Source organism: Brachyhypopomus gauderio, chromosome 7, assembly GCF_052324685.1.
Source record: "Brachyhypopomus gauderio isolate BG-103 chromosome 7, BGAUD_0.2, whole genome shotgun sequence".
NCBI lineage: Eukaryota > Metazoa > Chordata > Actinopteri > Gymnotiformes > Hypopomidae > Brachyhypopomus > Brachyhypopomus gauderio.
Genome location: NC_135217.1, coordinates 11,382,709 through 11,403,940, shown reverse-complemented (window position 1 = coordinate 11,403,940; position 21,232 = coordinate 11,382,709). Strand labels below are relative to the sequence as shown.

General features: G+C 42.7%; 1 protein-coding gene across 1 annotated transcript; it reads left to right on the top strand.

Moving 5' to 3' along the window:
• The first annotated feature begins 209 nt into the window (after window positions 1-209).
• On the top strand, window positions 210-13,595 carry ywhag1 (3-monooxygenase/tryptophan 5-monooxygenase activation protein, gamma polypeptide 1). Its single transcript, XM_077011696.1, has 2 exons — window positions 210-442; window positions 12,321-13,595. The coding sequence occupies exons 1-2, from the start codon at window positions 356-358 to the stop codon at window positions 12,975-12,977; spliced, it is 744 nt and encodes a 247-aa protein (XP_076867811.1). The 5' UTR covers window positions 210-355; the 3' UTR covers window positions 12,978-13,595.
• The last annotated feature ends 7,637 nt before the right edge of the window (window positions 13,596-21,232 follow it).

Below are 21,232 nucleotides of genomic sequence, written 5' to 3'. Positions count from 1 at the left end.
AAGAGCTTTTCAAATGATGTCCACTACATTTCCCGATAACCCCCTGGAAAAAAATCAACCTATTGATTCCTGAGACCGAATATGATTCGCGAAGTCATTACCACACCAACACCCACTTTCCAAATTAGGATTGTTACATCACCACGCAGAGACACGCCTATTTTTCTATGATGACGCAATCGAGCGAAAGTGTAAGGAGGGGGAGGGGTTGTCCCATCGGCACGCGCAGACAGCAGGGAGCAGCCGCAGCAGCGAGAGGACCTGAGTGCTTTCTACTGCATCGCCGCTCAGCCTATATCAACCCATTTAACTGTTCAAACTCGTAAAGAACCGTTTATAAACAAAACATTTAAAAATGGTGGACCGCGAACAGCTGGTTCAGAAAGCCAGGCTGGCCGAGCAGGCTGAGAGATATGACGATATGGCAGCTGCCATGAAATCGGTAAGTTGAACGCTGATGTTTTTCGATAACTGATAATCAAGTACATTCCGTTTTCACGTTTACACCAATATCTCTTCTGTCTGTTCTTCTGCGGTTAACTGACGCCGTCATTGTTCAGCTACTGACGCGTAATAGATGATCCATACTTGAATATGCAACTGATTTCGCAAACCTATATTCAGAAATATAACTCAGACAGTGTCAAGGCTGCGATCTGCTGACTTAAATTACTTTTATGGCTCGTTCATTTTTTGTCAAGGCCCATAAAGTGGTTAAAACCATTGATCCAATATGACATTACAATCATGTTGCGTTTTACAAGAGTAGGCTTATCACACAATTTCCCGGTAACCACATTTCGCCCTAAAAGTCTTACTTAAATTAATTTATGCTTTATGGTCGCCAATAAAACGCTGTCGTTTTTTAAATGAATTGAACTGTTAAGAGCAATTGCGACCAAATGCGGACTGTTTGATCTTGGGGCGGTGCCTTCTGCCAGATCCCTTTGAACAACCGAACTATATGGCCATAGAAGGACTGAGGTGCAACATTTCAAAACCACAAGCAATATCAAGACTTGTTTTTGTAAAGTTCATCATATTATTTTGGACTTATATTAGGCTGCCAATGATAAGACGAGAGGAAAGAAGAAAAATGCTTATTTCATTCGGTCATTTGAGAGAAAGGGAATTACGTGCGGGACACATTTTAAAGATGTTCACAGGCTATGTGTCCTGGTTATGATGTTGCGTTGTGAAAGGCAGAAGCTCGCTGTAGAATCCGTGATAACTCTATTGATCACAGTGGATGCTGCGGCGACGTTGGTGTGCGGTACCCTGCAATCAGCCCAAATCTTTTGCACTCAGGTCGACTTGCTTTGTGTCTCGAAGACCGAAATGAACGAAATCTGTAACTGATGAAGTGATCTTTGACGCGTGATTTATAACTCACTGTACCACGCGTGGGCGGCGGCAGCAGACGGGATTCTAGAATATTTCAGAGTAATTGTCATATTACAATGCAGAGAGCAGATTAGGACGATGACGTTCAGCTCCGAGCGAACTCGCGCGACACAAGCATCCCCGAGGCACTTGCAGGTTCGCTCCCATTAGGCGTGTCGCAGCGTGTGCCAAGGTGCAGCGTCCGTAATGCACCATTTCGTATGATCCATCAACCCTCAGGAAAAAAGAAACAATCATACACCTTGTACTTATTTAAAAATGTATCATTTTATCATTTCACTGGCTAAACCTTCATTTGCCATCACTTTCTAACACAATAGCCACTTAATTTTAGCCTAGTTATACATTTAATTAGACATCCTATGTCTATCATATTTAGTCAAACCTTATAATCTGCCCTATGTGACTGAAAATTTAAGGCTAAACCTTAAATGCAGGCCATAGTTATTATGTGTTGAATTGTAGGCTATTTCACAGCAGGGTGAAGTCTTGTCTCAAGGTTGACAAACACCTTTTGCCAAAGGTCTCTTGAGCAGAGTGGTCCATTAGGATATCTGTGGGACATGAGCTCCTCCACAGATGGAAAAATGCTCCGTCATGGTCTGATGGTGTCTTTCCTGGTGGGAGGGTGTAAGCTGCCTCTTAACTTTGACTGGGCTGTGTCTAAGGGCACCCGACGACGCATGCTGCTCCCTGGTGCCATCATCTGATACACCAGGCCTCTGCTGGGACACACAGCCCTCGCCCTCTCAGCCTATTAAAGGGTTGTATAACTGTTGTCCTGCAGCCACTGTACAGGCATTAGGTCCTGCTTTGTTCTTATGTGACACGCTTTTATCTTTGATAAAGATGTGGAACTGACATACACGGACTACAGATGCACAGATGAACATACAGCACAGACTCTTGGGAGTAAGATGTGTCACTTCATGCTGTTAGAGCAGCAGTCCTCCCCCATTCAAATCTCCACCTTTACTGATACTGCTATACCCATCAATGGTCAGAAGCCAAGGACCATTTCAGCAGAACCCACCTGTATGCAGAAAAAGGGGTCAATTGGCAAAGACGGGGCAAATCTCCCCATGCAGAATTTGAGCCTCACCTACGTGGAATATTAAAGTATCAAAAATGGATATGGACTATCATACCAGTCCCACCTACTGGTAACACCACCTGCACTCATCCTCATGACATCCGTTTGAGCCTGTGTCGCTATTAGCGTGTTGCATCACTGCCGAGGTATGTGGCGTAGCGCGAGGCAGCCAATAGAAACCTGCCTATTTGAACAGATCTCCATTCCAGAAGAGCATGTGGGGGTGTCTGACGCCAGCTGGATTTGCAGCAGATCTAGATGACCTGCTGTTGCCAGGAGGTCGAGGCTGGGTTAAGGATGAGATCTGATTGGCGGAGGCTTACCTTAAATCCATCCAGAAGTATGTTGTCATTGGGAGGGTCCCTATGAAGCATAGGTCCAGCAGGGCGTGGCTGAGACCCGGCCTGTTGCTCCATGGAGAATTCTTCACTCCTCCCTGACCTAATAAAATATCACAGTCCCTCCTATGGTGACCTGATAAAATGACACAGTCCTATCCTCAGTAATGTAATAAACTAATCAGACTGATGGGGGAACGATTTTGTAATTACGATGGCAGACCGTGTCGCAGACAATTACCTTTATTACTATTAATGTTGATGAAAATTATTAATATTACTATACTATTACTAGTAATATGACAATAATAATAATGTCTGCAATCATCTATCGTTGTTATTTATAAAATAAGGTTACCAGAATGTTTCTCAGTGAAGTCTTCTAACCCAGCTCATAATGTGCTTGAACTATGTATTGACTGTTTTAATGGCTTGGTACAGGTGTACAAGGGCCTGCTTTAGAACAAAACTGTGGGGGGGGAGCGCTAGCTTCTGTGAGCATACTTTGCATTTGCATACTTCATAAACAAGAATGGCTTACAGAAAGCACATTTAAAATATGGAAACTTTCACGAGGTTAAGCCATCATTTTGCACCAAACAGATCAAACAGTCCCACAACATATTTTTATTCTTCTGTTTTATGCTTCTGATGTGTGTGGGAGGTAGGAGCTTGTGTAAGCCTTGTTCTGGTTTGATACCCATTTGTTTAATGTAGCAATGGCAAATGTATTCTATTTTGTGTCCTATCTGTCACACTGAAGTTTACATCTTCATGCTCTTGGGTCAGGGCTTAGCTCAGGTCAATTACATTTATTCAGCTAATCCCAACTCTTCTCCCTTCATAAATCAGGGTATCAATGATACATACTGACAAGGTCAGACCAGATCTTGCAGCAGGACATAGAGAAACAGAATAGAGAAAATCTGAAATCTTCATCATGACAAAGTTCTTTGGCTTGATTGTAGTATAGGGAATCATTACCAGGTAACTAATTCTGTCGGCTAATATGCTAATGTTTAATAGAAATCTCAAGGTCTCTTACATATAAACATGCAGAATATTTTGTGCTTTTTGTTGAGAGGGGTGTTGATGTGTCTGACCACTTAAACACCTGAAGCCAAACCTGCTGTTTAGTCCTCCATTTTCCAATTAAAGACATGCAGTTACCCTTCAGAAGCACCTCTAATAGTCCTTACGATGTGTTGTTGCCTATAGTAACACACCAACCAATCCCCCCACCCCCCGCTGTACTGTTGCTTAGTAATTCTATTGCGACAAAAAAAAACACAATGCACTTGCTGCTCTGCCTAAAAAAATAAGCGTTATAGATGGCGAGTGGTGAAGGTGCCGCTGTATGCATGTGACAGGCCCAGTCCTGCCCTGGCCAGCACAGAGCACCCTCTCTCTCCTCCCACACACGCCCGGCCAGCGGCCCCTGCTGCCTGGGTCCAAGCCACAGGACCCAGGGCCACTAAAGGGCTTTCCCAGACGGCAGAAGCTTCATGATCAAAAAGAACACTTTGTGGTCATGTAACTTATTGAATTAATGAGTATATTTAAGCAAGAACCGCCCACTCTGGCTGGCCCACCCCCCTCCTCCACCTATGTCTTTTTGGGCTTTACTGTCACAATGTCACACCTGGTAGCCCCTCTGGGTAGTGCTCTGGGCCTCCCTCACTCTGGAGAGAGAGTGCTTGCATCACAACCAGGTTTACCAGGATAGATAAGAATTTAAAGTGGTTATTCCATACTCCAGCCCACAGGAGCTCAACTACCCAGAATTGGTTCCTGAACAGGGTGATTTTTAAAGTCAGCTATACCACAGAAACGTACAGCTATACCACATAAATGTACAGCTATACTACAGGAAAGAACAGCTATACCACAGAAACGTACAGCTATACCACAGAAACGTACAGCTATACCACAGGAAAGTACAGCAATACCACAAAAACATACAGCTATACTACTTGAAACTTTGAAAGTACAGATCAAAATCAAATCAAATATATTTGTATAGCAACACATGTCACAAAGCGCTTTACAGGATTTACAAGGTTAAACATTGTACAGCTATACTACCGAAACTTACAGCTATACCACATAAACATACAGCTATACCACATACAGCTATACCACAGAAACATACAGCTATAATACATAAACGTACAGCTATACTACAGAAATGTACAGCTATACCACAGAAACGTACAGCTATACTACAGAAACATACAGCTATACTACATAAATGTACAGCTATACTACATAAACGTACAGCTATACTACAGAAATGTACAGCTATACAACAGAAACATACAGCTATACTACAGAAACATACAGTTATACCACAGAAACATACAGCTATACTACAGAAACGTACAGCTATACTACAGAAACGTACAGCTATACTACAGAAACATACAGTTATACCACAGGAAAGTCCCATACTTGGTGCTTTTTAGCATCATTCCTTTTCTTGAACTTTTTTCTTTGTTACAGTTAGTAGTCAAATTGGTTTTGAAAAAAGAAGTTGATGTTTAGATAAAACGCAAACGTACAGCTATACCACAGAAACATACAGCTATACCACAGAAACATACAGCTATACCACAGAAACATACAGCTATACTACAGAAACGTACAGCTATACCACAGAAACATACAGCTATACCACAGAAACATACAGCTATACTACAGAAACATACAGCTATACCACAGAAACATACAGCTATACTACAGAAACGTACAGCTATACCACAGAAACATACAGCTATACTACAGAAACGTACAACTATATCACAGAAACATACAGCTATACTACAGAAACGTACAGCTATACCACAGAAATGTACAGCTATACTACAGAAACGTACAGCTATACCACAGAAACATACAGCTATACTACAGAAACGTACAGCTATACCTCAGAAACGTACAGCTATACCACAGAAACATACAGCTATACTACAGAAACGTACAGCTATACCACAGAAACATACAGCTATACTACAGAAACGTACAGCTATACCACAGAAACATACAGCTATACTACAGAAACGTACAGCTATACCACAGAAACATACAGCTATACTACAGAAACGTACAGCTATACTACAGAAACATACAGCTATACCACAGAAACATACAGCTATACTACAGAAACGTACAGCTATACTACAGAAACATACAGCTATACTACAGAAACGTACAGCTATACCACAGAAATGTACAGCTATACTACAGAAACGTACAGCTATACCACAGAAACATACAGCTATACTACAGAAACGTACAGCTATACCACAGAAACGTACAGCTATACCACAGAAACATACAGCTATACTACAGAAACGTACAGCTATACCACAGAAACATACAGCTATACTACAGAAACGTACAGCTATACCACAGAAATATACAGCTATACTACAGAAACGTACAGCTATACCACAGAAACATAGCTATACTACAGAAACGTACAGCTATACTACAGAAACATACAGCTATACCACAGAAACATACAGCTATACTACAGAAACGTACAGCTATACTACAGAAACATACAGCTATACTACAGAAACTTACAGCTATACCACAGAAACATACAGCTATACTACAGAAACGTACAGCTATACTACAGAAACATACAGCTATACCACAGAAACATACATCTATACTACAGAAACGTACAGCTATACTACAGAAACATACAGCTATACTACAGAAACGTACAGCTATACCACAGAAACATACAGCTATACTACAGAAACGTACAGCTATACTACAGAAACATACAGCTATACCACAAAAACATACAGCTATACTACAGAAACGTACAGCTATACTACAGAAACATACAGCTATACTACAGAAACGTACAGCTATACTACAGAAACATACAGCTATACTACAGGAAAGTACCATACTTGGTGCTTTTTAGCATCATTCCTTTTCTTGATCTTTTTTCTTTGTTACAGTTAGTAGTCAAATTGGTTTTGAAAAAAGAAGTTGATGTTTAGATAAAACACAGACTGCTTGAAAGACCAAGCCTAAAGAGTGAACAGACCAAGTCTAAAGAGTGAACAGACAGTCTCTCTAATGATTTGGCTACCACTAGTTATCCGGTCAGACTCCCTGCCTTGCAAAGCACAAATCAAAGTGCATAGAGGAGGAGAGATGTGCTGCCAAAGCTGCACTTATTCTCATTGCTTCAAAGTTTAAGTAAATACAGATGGTGGACAACAGACACACATAAAAAAATTAAATTAATGTGGCCTTTTTAGTAATTGGTATGGTTCTGCACATATTCATCTGTGTATCATTCATGCAACTGCAAAAGCAAATTAACCTGAAATGGTTACAGTACAGTATAATCACTGGTGGACAACAATATGAGGTCAGCAAATGGGAGCAATCCCAGTTAGAGGCCAGTGTTGAGAGTATGCAGATCTCCAATATGGCTTATTCCTGTTCCTGTGCTAACCTATAAATGACATCTAAGCAAGATAATTCTTACATGTACTGAAGCCAGGATGCATACCCTAATCTTAGATACTCTGCATGAATATATAAGCTTCAACATTCATGAGTTACATATAAATTCTTCACTGTTATCTCATTTAGAACAAAACATGCAAAGAGTAGCAGATGTATGTCTTAGTCTGGGCTCACCACTCAGCCCCTCATGCAAGTTTTAAAGACAAACAGACAAATGCTAACTTATTATTTGCTTTTATATTCACCACCCCAACTAAGTGTTCGACTGTCTGCTTCCTGTTTCTTTATATATTTAGAGAGGTATTAGGAATATCATGAAATTGGCCTGATATTCATAAGACCATACAGTGTGCGGATGGAAGCGTATGCGGCTCAGACATCCTGCAGCAGTGAAAGGACGTTTGGGTGTTTTTGTAGAGGGTTGGGACTGAGTGGGCAGGATGAACACTCACGTGAAGTAGAAGCTGATCTGTTTAGCGCTCGGAGCCGTGAGCTCTCGTGGTGTCGGCCCTGGGCCCTGGTTTTCTTCTACATGTATACGTTCCTATATGTTCTCTACTCTGCCTCTCAATCTCCTGCCTTGCCCTGGTCCTCTTGTTTTGTTTCTGCCTGTGTTTCTCAGTTTGCCATAACTAAGATATGGGGTCCAAAGTTCACTGGGTGCTCAGTTTATAGCTGGCTGCCAGCTTTATGATAGTCTAGTAAAGACGAGTGACTTTGTACCGCAAGTGCCCAGAGATTAGCACTGGTAATCTCAGCAGAACTACAAAGAGCTTGCAAACAGTGCCCTGTTATATAGATGCAGTTTGTTGCAATGCAGGTTGTGAAATATTAACATACTAACATAGTCCATAGGTCTACACACAGAAGGTTGGATCTCAGGTGTCGCAGGTGCAAGGTCATGTATACAAACGTACTTGTTATGGTGTCCTGTGCCGGACATGATCAGCGGGTGTCTAGGATTTGCAGCGCGGTGCCTTTGTGACTTTAGGGATGGAACTCGGTGAGGTGTGGCAGGCTGACAGAGATGAAAGCTCACGTGGAGTTGGGAGGGTTGGGCGGGGTGTTTGTAGACTAGCTGATGGAGTAAAGGCTGATGCACCATACACACACACACACGCTGATGTACCATGCACACACACACACTGACACACTGATGCACCGTTCACACACACACACTGATGCACCATACACACACACACACGCTGATGTACCATGTTGGGAGGGTTGGGCGGGGTGTTTGTAGACTAGCTGATGGAGTAAAGGCTGATGCACCATACACACACACACACGCTGATGTACCATGCACACACACACACTGATGCACCGTTCACACACACACACTGATGCACCATACACACACACACACGCTGATGTACCATGTTGGGAGGGTTGGGCGGGGTGTTTGTAGACTAGCTGATGGAGTAAAGGCTGATGCACCATACACACACACACACGCTGATGTACCATGCACACACACACACTGATGCATCGTGCACACGTTGATACACCATGTACATACACATGCTGATGCACCATCCCCATACACACTGATGCACCATGCACACACACACACTGATGCATCGTGCACACACACACGCTGATGCACCATGCACACACACACACTGATGCACCATGCACACACACACGCTGATGCACCATGCACACACACACGCTGATGCACCATGCACACACACACACTGATGCATCGTGCACACACACACACACTGATGCATCGTGCACACACACACGCTGATGCACAGTGCTCACGCACACGTTGATACACCATGCACACACACACGCTGATGCATCATGTACACACACGCTGATGCACCATCCCCACACACACTGATGCACCGTGCACACACACACACAAACACACTGATGCACCATGTTCACACATACACTGATGCACCATGCACATACACACACACTGAGGCATCATCCCCACACACACTGATGCACCGTGCACACACACACACACTGATGCACTATACACACACACACACACACACACACACACACACACACACACACACTGCCGTTGCTCTTTCTCACCCCTTCGGCATGTGTTTGCACACAGACGTGCAAGCAGTCGAACAGAACCACCCAGGCTACACGCAATCCTGTAAACACGGACACCATCGCACTGTCCAAGGCTGCAGCAGAGGGTCCGTTGCGTCCAAACAAAGAAGATCGGCTTGTTTCTATGGAAACGGAAGATTGTGTGATATATTGCTCTATGCTTACCCTCACTGTACCTTCTGTTTTTTTCTGTCCTTGTTTAAAGAAAAATGTGAAGTGAAGAAGCCAAAGCGTGACATGATGATAAAACCATGTTAGTCTATAGGTTTTACTGTCTGTTAGTCAGTTACAGAGGCTGTAGATCCCTGTGGTTTACAACTGTAACCAAGATGTTAACATGGCAGTATTCTAGTACTTTACAAAAGATACTGGGTGTGAGTCTGGTTAAATTGGTTAAATCTGGTGTTGTACAGTATTGTTCTTGGAATGAACAATAATTATCTAGTGGAATAATCAGGAGGTCCAGCGCTTAATGGAGTATTTTGTACATGCATATGGGTGTGACCTTACTGTTTTTGGCCAGCAACATAAACATTAGAAAATGGAAAAAAAAACATTTCATTAACCATTTATCATTGCATCATTGTGCCAAGTAGGAGAAACCAGAGAGAAGGGTCAGAGGAGTCATCTCCGTGGTAACAAGAGCTAATGTTCTATCTTTGTCCGTCTTAAATGTGGATGTTGATTCGTAGGACTGGTGTCTTTTGGGTTGTGAGGGGACAGAATGGGGTAGCACAGGAGAAGGCACTTTAAAAATGTAGAGCAGGAGATGGCAAGAGGAAGATAAAAGGGCAAGAGAGGGTTACAGGAGGGGAAGCACAAAAAGGGAATCACATCCAGCATTACTCTGGTATCTTGTCAAATTACAGCTCATGAGGTCATTAGGAAGCACTGCAGACCTACTCCCCTGTTCCTGAAACATCTAGATTGTTCTCTTGCATTGTGAAAAGAGTGAAATTACATTTTTACCACTTTGGCGGTCCTGCACAGGAAATTCATTCCCGGGTGACAACTGCTGTCTCACTGTGATACTGTTTCAGTCTTCAATCGTGCTGCGGATGCGAGGTGAAGTAGAGACATTAGCGAGAAGGACAGTGACTCAGAGCTGATGAGTAGTGAGCAGAACTCTGTAAACGTCTTCACAAACGTCTCCACGAATCTTCACAGCAGATGTTACTAGTAGTAGCAGGGCACAAGTCCACATCAGCTTCATTCACAAGTCCATCTCTTAGTCTACGCCTGTGCTCCTCCACATTCGCCGGGGCCTTGTGGTTTTACGCTCGTCCAGTACCTGAGGCCCTCTAATCCTTAGACCGAGCGTTATCAGACGCAGGCTGCTGAGTGTTATCAGATGCAGACTGCTGAGCGTTATCAGACACAGACTGCTGAGCGTTATCAGACACAGACTGCTGAGCGTTATCAGACACAGACTGCTGAGTGTTATCAGATGCAGACTGCTGAGCGTTATCAGACACAGACTGCTGAGCGTTATCAGACGCAGACTGCTGAGCGTTATCAGATGCAGACTGCTGAGTGTTATCAGATGCAGACTGCTGAGCGTTATCAGACACAGACTGCTGAGCGTTATCAGACACAGACTGCTGAGTGTTATCAGACACAGACTGCTGAGCGTTATCAGACACAGACTGCTGAGCGTTATCAGACGCAGACTGCTGAGTGTTATCAGATGCAGACTGCTGAGTGTTATCAGACACAGACTGCTGAGCGTTATCAGACACAGACTGCTGAGTGTTATCAGATGCAGACTGCTGAGCGTTATCAGACACAGACTGCTGAGTGTTATCAGATGCAGACTGCTGAGCGTTATCAGACGCAGACTGCTGAGCGTTATCAGACGCAGACCGCCGAGTGTTGACAGATGCATACTGCAGAACTGCTCTGGGATCAGCTTGCAGCATTCGCATTTTCCACCACCGCCTTCATTCAGTATTTTTCATTAGTCATCACGTCGAACGTCAAGTAGATTATCACTGACCCTCACGCAGCGCTGCTGCCCCACACAATGAGATGAGATTTTTTGTCTCAGTCAATGATCCAGTGGAAAGAAAAAGAAATCCTACTGCATTTGAAGCATGTGTGCTTAAAGACAAATTCAGTTTGTGCTAGTTAACATTGTGCAAATTAGGTCCTGCTGACTACACTTGTATTTGATCTTAAAATAGATTTTTAGTGTTAGTTATTATTTTATTATTTAAGTGTAGTTTATTAATTTCCTCAGGCATGCAACTTCCACAAAGGGACAGTTTCTTTGTCCTTCACAGAGAGAAGCCATATCAGCCATATCAAGGCAGCAATGCTTTTGTCAGTCTAACTATTGTTAAATGTCAACTAAACCATTGTTAAATGTTCTGCCAGTGGTCTTCTTAGTGCTTGGTGATGAAAGCAGCTGTTACAGGAAGAAAGTTCTGATCTCACTTCTGAAGTTCTGAAGGCCTGTTTTCAGTAGTCGAAGCCACCCATACACCCACTGCCATCTTGAATTTGATGGGGCTTTTGAAACCTTTTTTAGACTTTGATTTCTCCACCAACTTAATTTTTGTGTAGTTGAGTCAGAACCCTGCTTCAATCAGAACCCCCTGAAGCGTGCGAATTTGAGCTGTATGCCAGTGGTGAAACTAGCAGAATTCATAGTGACCAAAACAGTTATTTAACAGTTATTTTGATATATGCATGAAAATAGAGGGTTAATAGCTTTTTCAAGAGTCTATGGAGAAGTTATTATTTCACCATCATTTAAAAACGCATGAAAGAATCATGCTTGATTATAACTAAATGGAAGAAATGAAATGTTGAACTGTTCAGTAAAATGTATTTATTTTTTTGTTCTGTAAAAATCTGAAGTAACATGGAACACCTTCCTCTCCCTCTCTGTGTGCCAGGTGACGGAGCTGAACGAAGCACTGTCCAATGAGGAAAGGAACCTGCTCTCCGTAGCCTATAAGAACGTGGTGGGCGCCAGGCGCTCATCCTGGCGCGTCATCTCAAGCATCGAGCAGAAGACCTCCGCCGATGGCAACGAGAAGAAGATTGAGATGGTCCGCGCCTACCGCGAGAAGATCGAGAAGGAGCTGGAGGCAGTGTGCCAAGACGTCCTCAGCCTCCTCGACAACTTCCTGATCAAAAACTGCAGCGACACCCAGCACGAGAGCAAGGTGTTCTACCTGAAGATGAAGGGTGACTACTACCGCTACCTGGCGGAGGTGGCCACGGGCGAGAAGCGTGCCGCCGTGGTGGAGTCCTCCGAGAAGGCCTACAGCGAGGCGCACGAGATCAGCAAAGAGCACATGCAGCCCACGCACCCCATCCGCCTGGGCCTGGCGCTCAACTACTCCGTCTTCTACTACGAGATCCAGAACGCGCCAGAGCAGGCCTGCCACCTGGCCAAGACGGCCTTTGACGATGCCATCGCTGAGCTGGACACCCTGAACGAGGACTCCTACAAAGACTCCACCCTCATCATGCAGCTCCTGAGAGATAACCTGACGCTCTGGACGAGCGACCAGCAGGACGACGAAGGCGGCGAGGGCAACAATTAAAAAGGGCAGCGAGGCGGAAGACCCTCGTAACTCACCCATCTCCTAGCTGTAATACAAAACACGAGTGCTCACTAAACAAAGAAAAACAAAAAAGTCAAATTAAAAGCAAAGTGAAATAAAATGACAGAAGTGGGAGCCTGGTGGAACCTCGGCAGCCATGTTTGCTGACGGTCCTACCACAGCTGCAGTTCTCTTTATTCTTCCACAAGTTCCAAATATTTAGCAAATAAAATTATGATTGACAAAATCGGAACAGAAATGCAAGTTAAACAAAAGGTAGGACGGCAATTAGAATTTGATGTCTAAATTAAAAATCATAATTATTGATTTTAAAATCCCCCTCTTCCTTGGTTGGCTCCGCGCCATTTGCGAAAACACCACTTTGAGGGAAAAAAGGCCTGTGAGTAAGTCAGAAGTAAATGACAAGGGTTGAAATGCACCCACACTGGCATAGGGACTGTTCTTGTAGAGAAACACAAAGTTGAGCTGCTTATTTCTAAGTGAGGAGTGTTTTGAATCGTCAGGGGAAGATATATTAATGCTTGAGGAAAACAAACAAAAAAAAAACTTAAATTCAAACTTGAATGTCATCGCCTCGCAAATGAAAGAGCGTGCAAACGGGCTCCAGTGAGTGTGTGAAACGCTGGGTATTTATTTTTTTTAGTGTCTGTCGGATGTATTTGTGGATCCTGATGTGAACCCAACACAGTCAAGTCAGCCATTTCTTTAAAGCAGACCTGGTTATCACACTGGTTACAGGCTGCAGGCCTAATGATCAAGAAACTGCAGTTTGCATAAAAACATAGTACATATTTCCACCTATTAAGTACAATGATATTTCCATTAAAAGCTTAATTTGTTGCCCTTTAAACAAAATCTATTACCGTTATTCCTATTATCATTATTGTTAATGTTGATATCGTTTGGACATTTAGGGTGTCAGGGGTGACCAGCAAAAAATGTTTAATTGGGTGGTGCTATTACAATAAAGTACCATATTCCACAACACACACACTATATTTTCTCCCATGAAATCACTTTAAAAATAATCCCTAGCAAAGCAACATATAAAAATGTGAGAAACCCTCCCACCCCCTCCCTGGGATCCCCGGGGTTCTCCTCGTCATACACTGAATAGAATCAACTGGAAGCATTTGGCAGTTTCCGCTTTGGTGGACATAAAGTTCAGTTAGAGGCAAAGCACTGGCAGCGTCTAAATGGGAGATGGTCTTAAAGCAGCTTTGAGGTTAGTCTTTATTTTTTTCTTCTTCATTTTTGATTACTTTTTTAATTTGGAAGAAAAATGCACTTGCCTATTATACTGTTTCTCAGTGTAAGATGATTACTGCTCCAATATTCTCGATTCTACAATATTGTGCATGCTGGTGATGTATTTATATAACGTAGCTTGACTTTATTAACTTAAAAAACTAGATGTTATGTATTCATATGAACAAGAGATGACTAGAATTCAATCTGTTATTTTCTATTTATTACTTTCTATTGGATTGTTTAAATTGTTTATTATCATTTTTTTTTTTTTTTGCTAAAGTATGCTATACCAAAACAGTGATTGTTAACCATAAATCGATCTGTTATGGGCGTTGCTGTGGTGACATGCAATTCTTGTATTTGGGTTTTAATAAACAAAGGAGTGAAAAGAAAAAAAAGACACACAAACACCAGTGTTAGCTTAACACATAGAAACACCAGTGTTAGCTTAACACACACAAACATGAGTGTTAGCTTAACACTTCCTGTCTGGTGATCACGTTGTAACTATAACTGTTGTTCTTTGAATGACCTTTCCTCTTGTGCTTTTCTTCTGTCACGTTATACAGTGAGATATTGACTGATCAGTGTATGTCCTCAGAATCGGGCTTTCTGTGAGGAATTCACTCACGGACCATGATTTACTAATGATTATTTTTATTATTTTACTTTAAGACTTTTCTTTCTCCTTTTAGCTGTCTCCTGATATCTTAAATGTGAGTTATGTAGCGGATGCAGAAGAGAAATTAACAATAATAATAATGATAATAAAAAGTGAATTAAAACATGACAGCATTTTTCTAACCACATGTCCGTGCTACTGTTGCATTCCACATGAGTCACATCCACATGACGTCATCAGTGGTGAAAGTGTTGTTTCCTAATGTGTTGCTGCTTTGTGAAAATTATGTTTTGGAAGTCGCTGCAAACATCTGCAAAATGGCAGTACATTTTAACAAAAGATGTGAGGATTATGTGGATTGAATTAAATATATTGTGTACAGACAGAGAAAGAGACAAAATCAACAAACAGAAGAGTATAGGCTGGTCAGATGTAACTGATTACTGAGATAGAGGCACACTGTTTGAGTGTCCCAGTTTAACCCCCCCACTCCCCCCCACCCCCAGTCTGTTCAGTCGTTCAGTACCATCCTCTGCCATCTCCCAGATTGCTGAGAGCTTCCTCTGCTAATGCCGTATCTATAGCCGGCATCTGGCACTCAGTTACTGCCAATGGTTTGGCTTGTGGTTTGCTTCAGCCAGGACTTCACTATTTCATGAAAACACGGCAATAGGAAAGATTGGACCCTGTGCTTGCAGAAAACAGAGATGCTGATGTCTTAGTTCAGCGCTCTAATGATCTAGGATCAGAACCTCCTGCCAAATTTATAATCCAACGCTCAGAACTCGCTTACACTAGCTTTCTATAATCAGTATCACAGGGTGACTTCCGGACTATGTTTTAAATCATCAACGTCCAATTTCACCTGTTAATCTGCTTCAGTCATATTCCTACCCACACTTGCCTGGATATTGAGGCATACTGACTAGCTCTGTGGTACTTTAACCAATGGTGTATGTTGTAGTGATATCGTGTTAATTCAAAGGTGTTAATTGTGCCTACAATAAATAAATAGCAAAGAATGGCAGGGCTCCATTTGCTGCTGCACTGGGGTACATTTGTATGCTATGAATTCAAATGAAAGTTGGAGTATTAATTGAAATAAACAATGTGGCAATAGTGTGGGAGTGGATGACATCAGTACCTTTGTGTGCGACGTAGTCCCTCGCAGATCCTTGTTTGGTAGATGGTGCCCTCAGCTGGCTCACAGTTCACCTTACTACAGTGGGATTGTTGCCATTTTGGATTGTAGGGATTGTTGATGAATGAAATAAAGTAATAAAGCCTCAAAGGGCAAGATACTCACAAGAAAGCATTTTCATCTGTTCACAAAATGCATTTTTGCTCACTTTAACAGGCCCGGCAGGTGGTTTAGTTGTGATTTTGTTGTTACGGAACACATTGTGTAACAGGTACTATTGATGTCTTGACTTTCTTGACTGGAAAGGGTGGGACCACTGGTAGTTCAGGGCTTTGGGTTGTGAAAGCAAAAGGGCACTCCCTTAGTGTTAGTGAGACCCGCTCACCTTTTCTATCTACTGGGCCATAGGTTGTAAATGCTACCTAAAGGAAAAGATAGCTTAAATTAGCTGTTGGTGACAAAATCAATGTTAGAATGCTGATTCAGAGGATGAAATATTACCCTTGGGGCTCTTTGCAAGATGGCGGAATGTTCTGGATCAAAGTCAACCATGCAATTAGCCTGAGTAGAATGGAGTCATGGAGTCAGTAGGGCAGATGTAAGCAAATTAGGCTTGTTCTCACAGCACCAGCAGATATTGATTTGGTCGGGGGGAGGCATGGGTTTGTGCCTGTGCTTGTGAGAGAGAGAGAGCAAACAAAGGCTCAGAATAAAAAGTCCTTGACTAAGCACTAAGGACAGTGAGCTATGACAGAGTTAGTGTAGTGCCACCTGGTAGTGCCCTAGATTCAGAAAGCAGTATGTCAGGGTGATGCAAGAGAAGAGCCAAAAAGACATCATTAATGTGAAGGAGAAGTGGAGAGTGGGCGTGTTTAAGAATGGGCGTGTTTTAGAATGGGTGTGTTTTAGAGTGGGGGTGTTTTAGAGTGGACATGTTTTAGAGTGGGCGTGTTTTAGAGTGGGCGTGTTTGAGAATGGGTGTGTTTTAGAGTGGGTGTGTTTTAGAGTGGGAGTGTTTTAGAGTGGGAGTGTTTTAGAGTGGGCATGTTTCTCGTGCTCTTCCTTGCTTGCTGCTTTTATACAGGTATTTAATGAATTGCTTGTTTATGCCTTATGATTTCCAGGAGAGGCACCAAAACAAGAAAAAAAGTCAGAAACCATAAATATTTGTTATGTTTGCAGGCAATGCAAATGGAAGCATCTTTTTCTAACCAATTAAAAACACACAGTTGTCGCCTAACACAAGGAGACTTAACACACACCTCACATACACATGGCCAAAAAAGACCTGTTGTGGCCCGTTAAAAAGAAGCATTTTATATAGGCAACATAAAAACAATCATAGCATGAATCAGTAAACAGCATGAAGCAGTAGAACAGTCCTCCCACACTCAGTTTGACACAACAGGGAAACAAATAAAAACAAAGGAACGTGGCCCAAAAGGACTGTAACCTTGCCAATTACTGGAAAAATCACAGCTGCTTGACCACTTCTGAAGTGCACGGCTAACTTAGTTTTATATATCATCTCATTAGACTGTGTTTGGTTCTCTTCCTGCAGTTTTTTGGGACTCTCAAAATTTCTAGGAGATGGTTTTTCATTCCTATGAAGCATTTATTACATTTTGCTGGCGTATTAACTTGAATTATAGTTAATTTTAGTGCTATCTGTGTCACACAAGATGGAGTAGATATTTGTGAAGTAACCCCCCCCCCCCCCCCCCCCCCCCAAAAAAAAGAAATTTTCAAACATATTTTTATTATTCTGTTGATGTGAGGCACAAAAGGCTAGTCTTTAATCATTTAGTGCATGAAAACGTTCTGGTTTCACTATATAATGATCCTTGTCAATCGACATGCTACATACTGCATATTCTAAATGGCAGTGTGTGGAGAGAATGCTGCAGTTTTACATTACAGTGAACAGGTTACTATGACAACACCAGAGTATGTGAAAAGAATATTTGTAGTATACAGTATGGTAAGATAGGATGGTGCTATTATCAAGAACCTGATTTGTCTGACTAACTTAGAAAATGTTTAAAATAGTTGATAAACTGAAACAGTTTTGCTGGGGCTTGGGGGGAAAAAACTTGCATTATCAAAACATGAATATCAATATTACATACCAGTAATAGCATGAAAATCATAATTAGCACTCTCAATGTAACTGTCCATTGTAACATGTATTGACAGGCAAAAATTCAAGCACTTTTACTATCAAATACATATAAAGATCTACTTAAGGGTCAGCTGATGGTTTCCATAGTAGCACCATCATGGACGTAATTTTGATTTTAAAAGTGGGGGGGGACATGGATTCGTCGCTATTTAAATATTTGGTTTTAACCGTAAAAACTGGGGGGGACCATAACCGGCTTTTGAAAAAGTGGGGGGGACATGTCCCCCCCCCAAATTACGTCCGTGAGCACCATAAACAGTAGCAGTGATCGTCCTGTGTTCTCTCCCTAGATACATTTACGTATGGCCAAGAAAGGAGGCGTTACTGGGTTTCTGTTTCTACAACTTAACTGCATCACGCTAAAGTTAAAGTAACCAAACGATCGCATTACACTACAGTAAAGGTATTTACAGATAGAGTGATCATATAAATTAGTACATTTATAAGAATGATCAGTACAGAAATAATAATAATAATAATAATAATCTTTATTTGTATAGCACCTTTCATACATACATGTAACTCAAAGTGCTTTACAGTATAAGTACAAAGAAACATTAAAAGGAGATAAGACAAAAAGACAAAAAGAAAATGTTAAAAGAAATTAAAGATAAAAACATTAAAATTGTCACGTAGGGCAACGCCCCCTCTCGTAGCTGTCACTCTGGGTTCCCTCATGTCTGTGTTCCCTGCCTGTTTGTCCCGCCCTGCTCGTTTATTTTGATGATTCCTCGTTTGTTACCACGCCCCTGTGTCATTGTCATCACCTGTCCCTAGTTTGGTTCTATGTATATCAGACCCTCCAGAAAGTCGCGATGTTGCGATTTGCAACTTCAACGCAACTTCAAGCAAACCCCGCAAATTCAGGGCGGTGTTGCAACTTCAGCCAATCACCGCAACTTTCCCGCAAATTTGACCAATCACTGACGTCGTCTTGATGTGACGTCGACAAACTTACTTCCGTATATACGTTCAAGAGGAGCGGACTGAAAGCAGCATGAGCGACGAAAATAACGGCAAAAAGTTCGGGAAAAGCAGTATCCCGGTACACTACATGAAAGCGGTGATAAACTGTCCAGATCCGACCCGCAAATTGATTATCTATGGACCCCTGGATGATATTTAATTACTATTAGAACCGGCCCGCAGGCCACAGCCGCCCGATGGTGTTTTGCACGCACAAACACTACATTCCCCACAATGCAATGGTAGCCCGCGAAGTCACTGCAGCGCACTAAAGCCTGGTTTATACTCGACGCGCCGCGAGCGGCGCGAGGGTCCGCGCGGCGAAAATGACGTAATCGCGGTGGCTCCGCCCGTGCGCGAGGGCCTCGCGCGCTGTCGCGGCGCGAGGTCGTGCACCTCCCGAATTTTGTAACTTCGCGCGCGCGCCGCGCTTCAGCGCGATGGACAAAGTCATGTTTGCCGGGTTCATACACCTATACAAGGTGGAATTAATGCACTTGTACGTCACTTTAAAGGTCCATTTCAATATTTCCCAGCATGTTAAACTTAATTAAGTTAAATATTTATACATATACTCGAAATGAATCGAAATAATTCGCTTTTTTATCACATTAGTTTATGGTTGTTTATTTTCAAAACGCCCAATCTTAACGTCTTCACGTTCTCTCATGTGTCGCCCTGGAATTACAAGAGGCTCGTATTTGTTAACGTATCGTTTCGGACAACACTGCAAAGCCATATTTACGTTTGATGCCTGATGTGTATATATACGGTCTCTGGTCAGGTAAAAATGTTCTTTCCCCGTTTTTGCAGGGGTTTTTTATTCTCCACTGCCACCTATCGCCACCTATCGTTTCGGAGAACACTGCAGCGACGCTCGCGACGTTCGCGAAAGTATAAACGCCTACACCGCTCGCGCAGGGTCGCGCGAGGTGGGCGGAGCCGCGCGCTACGGTCGCTCGCGAAAGTATAACCAGGCTTCAAGCGGCGAGGGTCAGCGCGGCGAAGATGACAGCTGTTGAACTGTATATGTGAGGTGTATGACACCCTGTCAGTGGTCCACTAGTAAACATTCACACTTTTAATCTCCTTCACTTAACATAACCAGCACTGTGAGCAGTGGCTCCGTCCGTGTGCGAGGGCGTCGCACGCTGTCGATTCGCAAGGTCGTGCACCTCTCGAATTTTGTAACTGCGCGCACCAGTTAAACTTAATTAAGTCAAATATTTATACATATAGTCGAAATGATTCATTCAATGATTGCTTGAAGCGTTAAAACCAGGGGTTTTATAAGAAGCATAATACCCATAAATAAATAAATAAATCAGGGTTGCCAACTCTCACGCATTGAGTGTGAGACACGCATTTGACCGTCTTCACACGCCACACATCCGATTTCTCACGTCGAAAAAAAATGTAGTTTATTTACCTCTGATCCATATCTGAGTTACTAGTTCGCTCTGGCACCAACCACTGGCGATCGATCTCGATATAATACTTAATTTGTGTCCATTTTACAGGCCGCCCGGTAACAACTTACGTTAGCACACCCCAACCCCCCCTCCCCCCCGCCCCGGTCAACAATTAACGTTCGCCACCCCCTTCAGGGTCAAATTTCACTCCAAGCGATCTTGAAAAGTTGGCAACCCTGAATAAATAGGTAAATAGATAATTAAAATGGACTACTAAATAGAGGAAACCATACAACATTTACTCCCTATTGCAATGTACTCACAAAAAAGCAAAAACACACCGCAACTTCCGTCGCAATTTTTTTGAAAAACACCCGCAACATCAAACATTTTAGCCCGCAACAATCACAAAAAAGGCCCGCGAAATCCTGGTGGGACTGGTATATAAGTCCCGTCATTCCCCAGTCCAGTATCCGTGATTTTGTCTATCGGTTTGTTCATCCTGTCGGTTCGTGCTTTCGTGAGTTTTCGCTGTGTTTCTGTTTTCCGTGTTTGTTCTGCCTGCTCCGTGTCTCCCGTCGTGTTTAAGTTCCCTGTCCCATTATGCCCGTGTACCTTACCTGTTCTGGCTGCCCTCCCGGTTTGACCCACGCCTGTCCT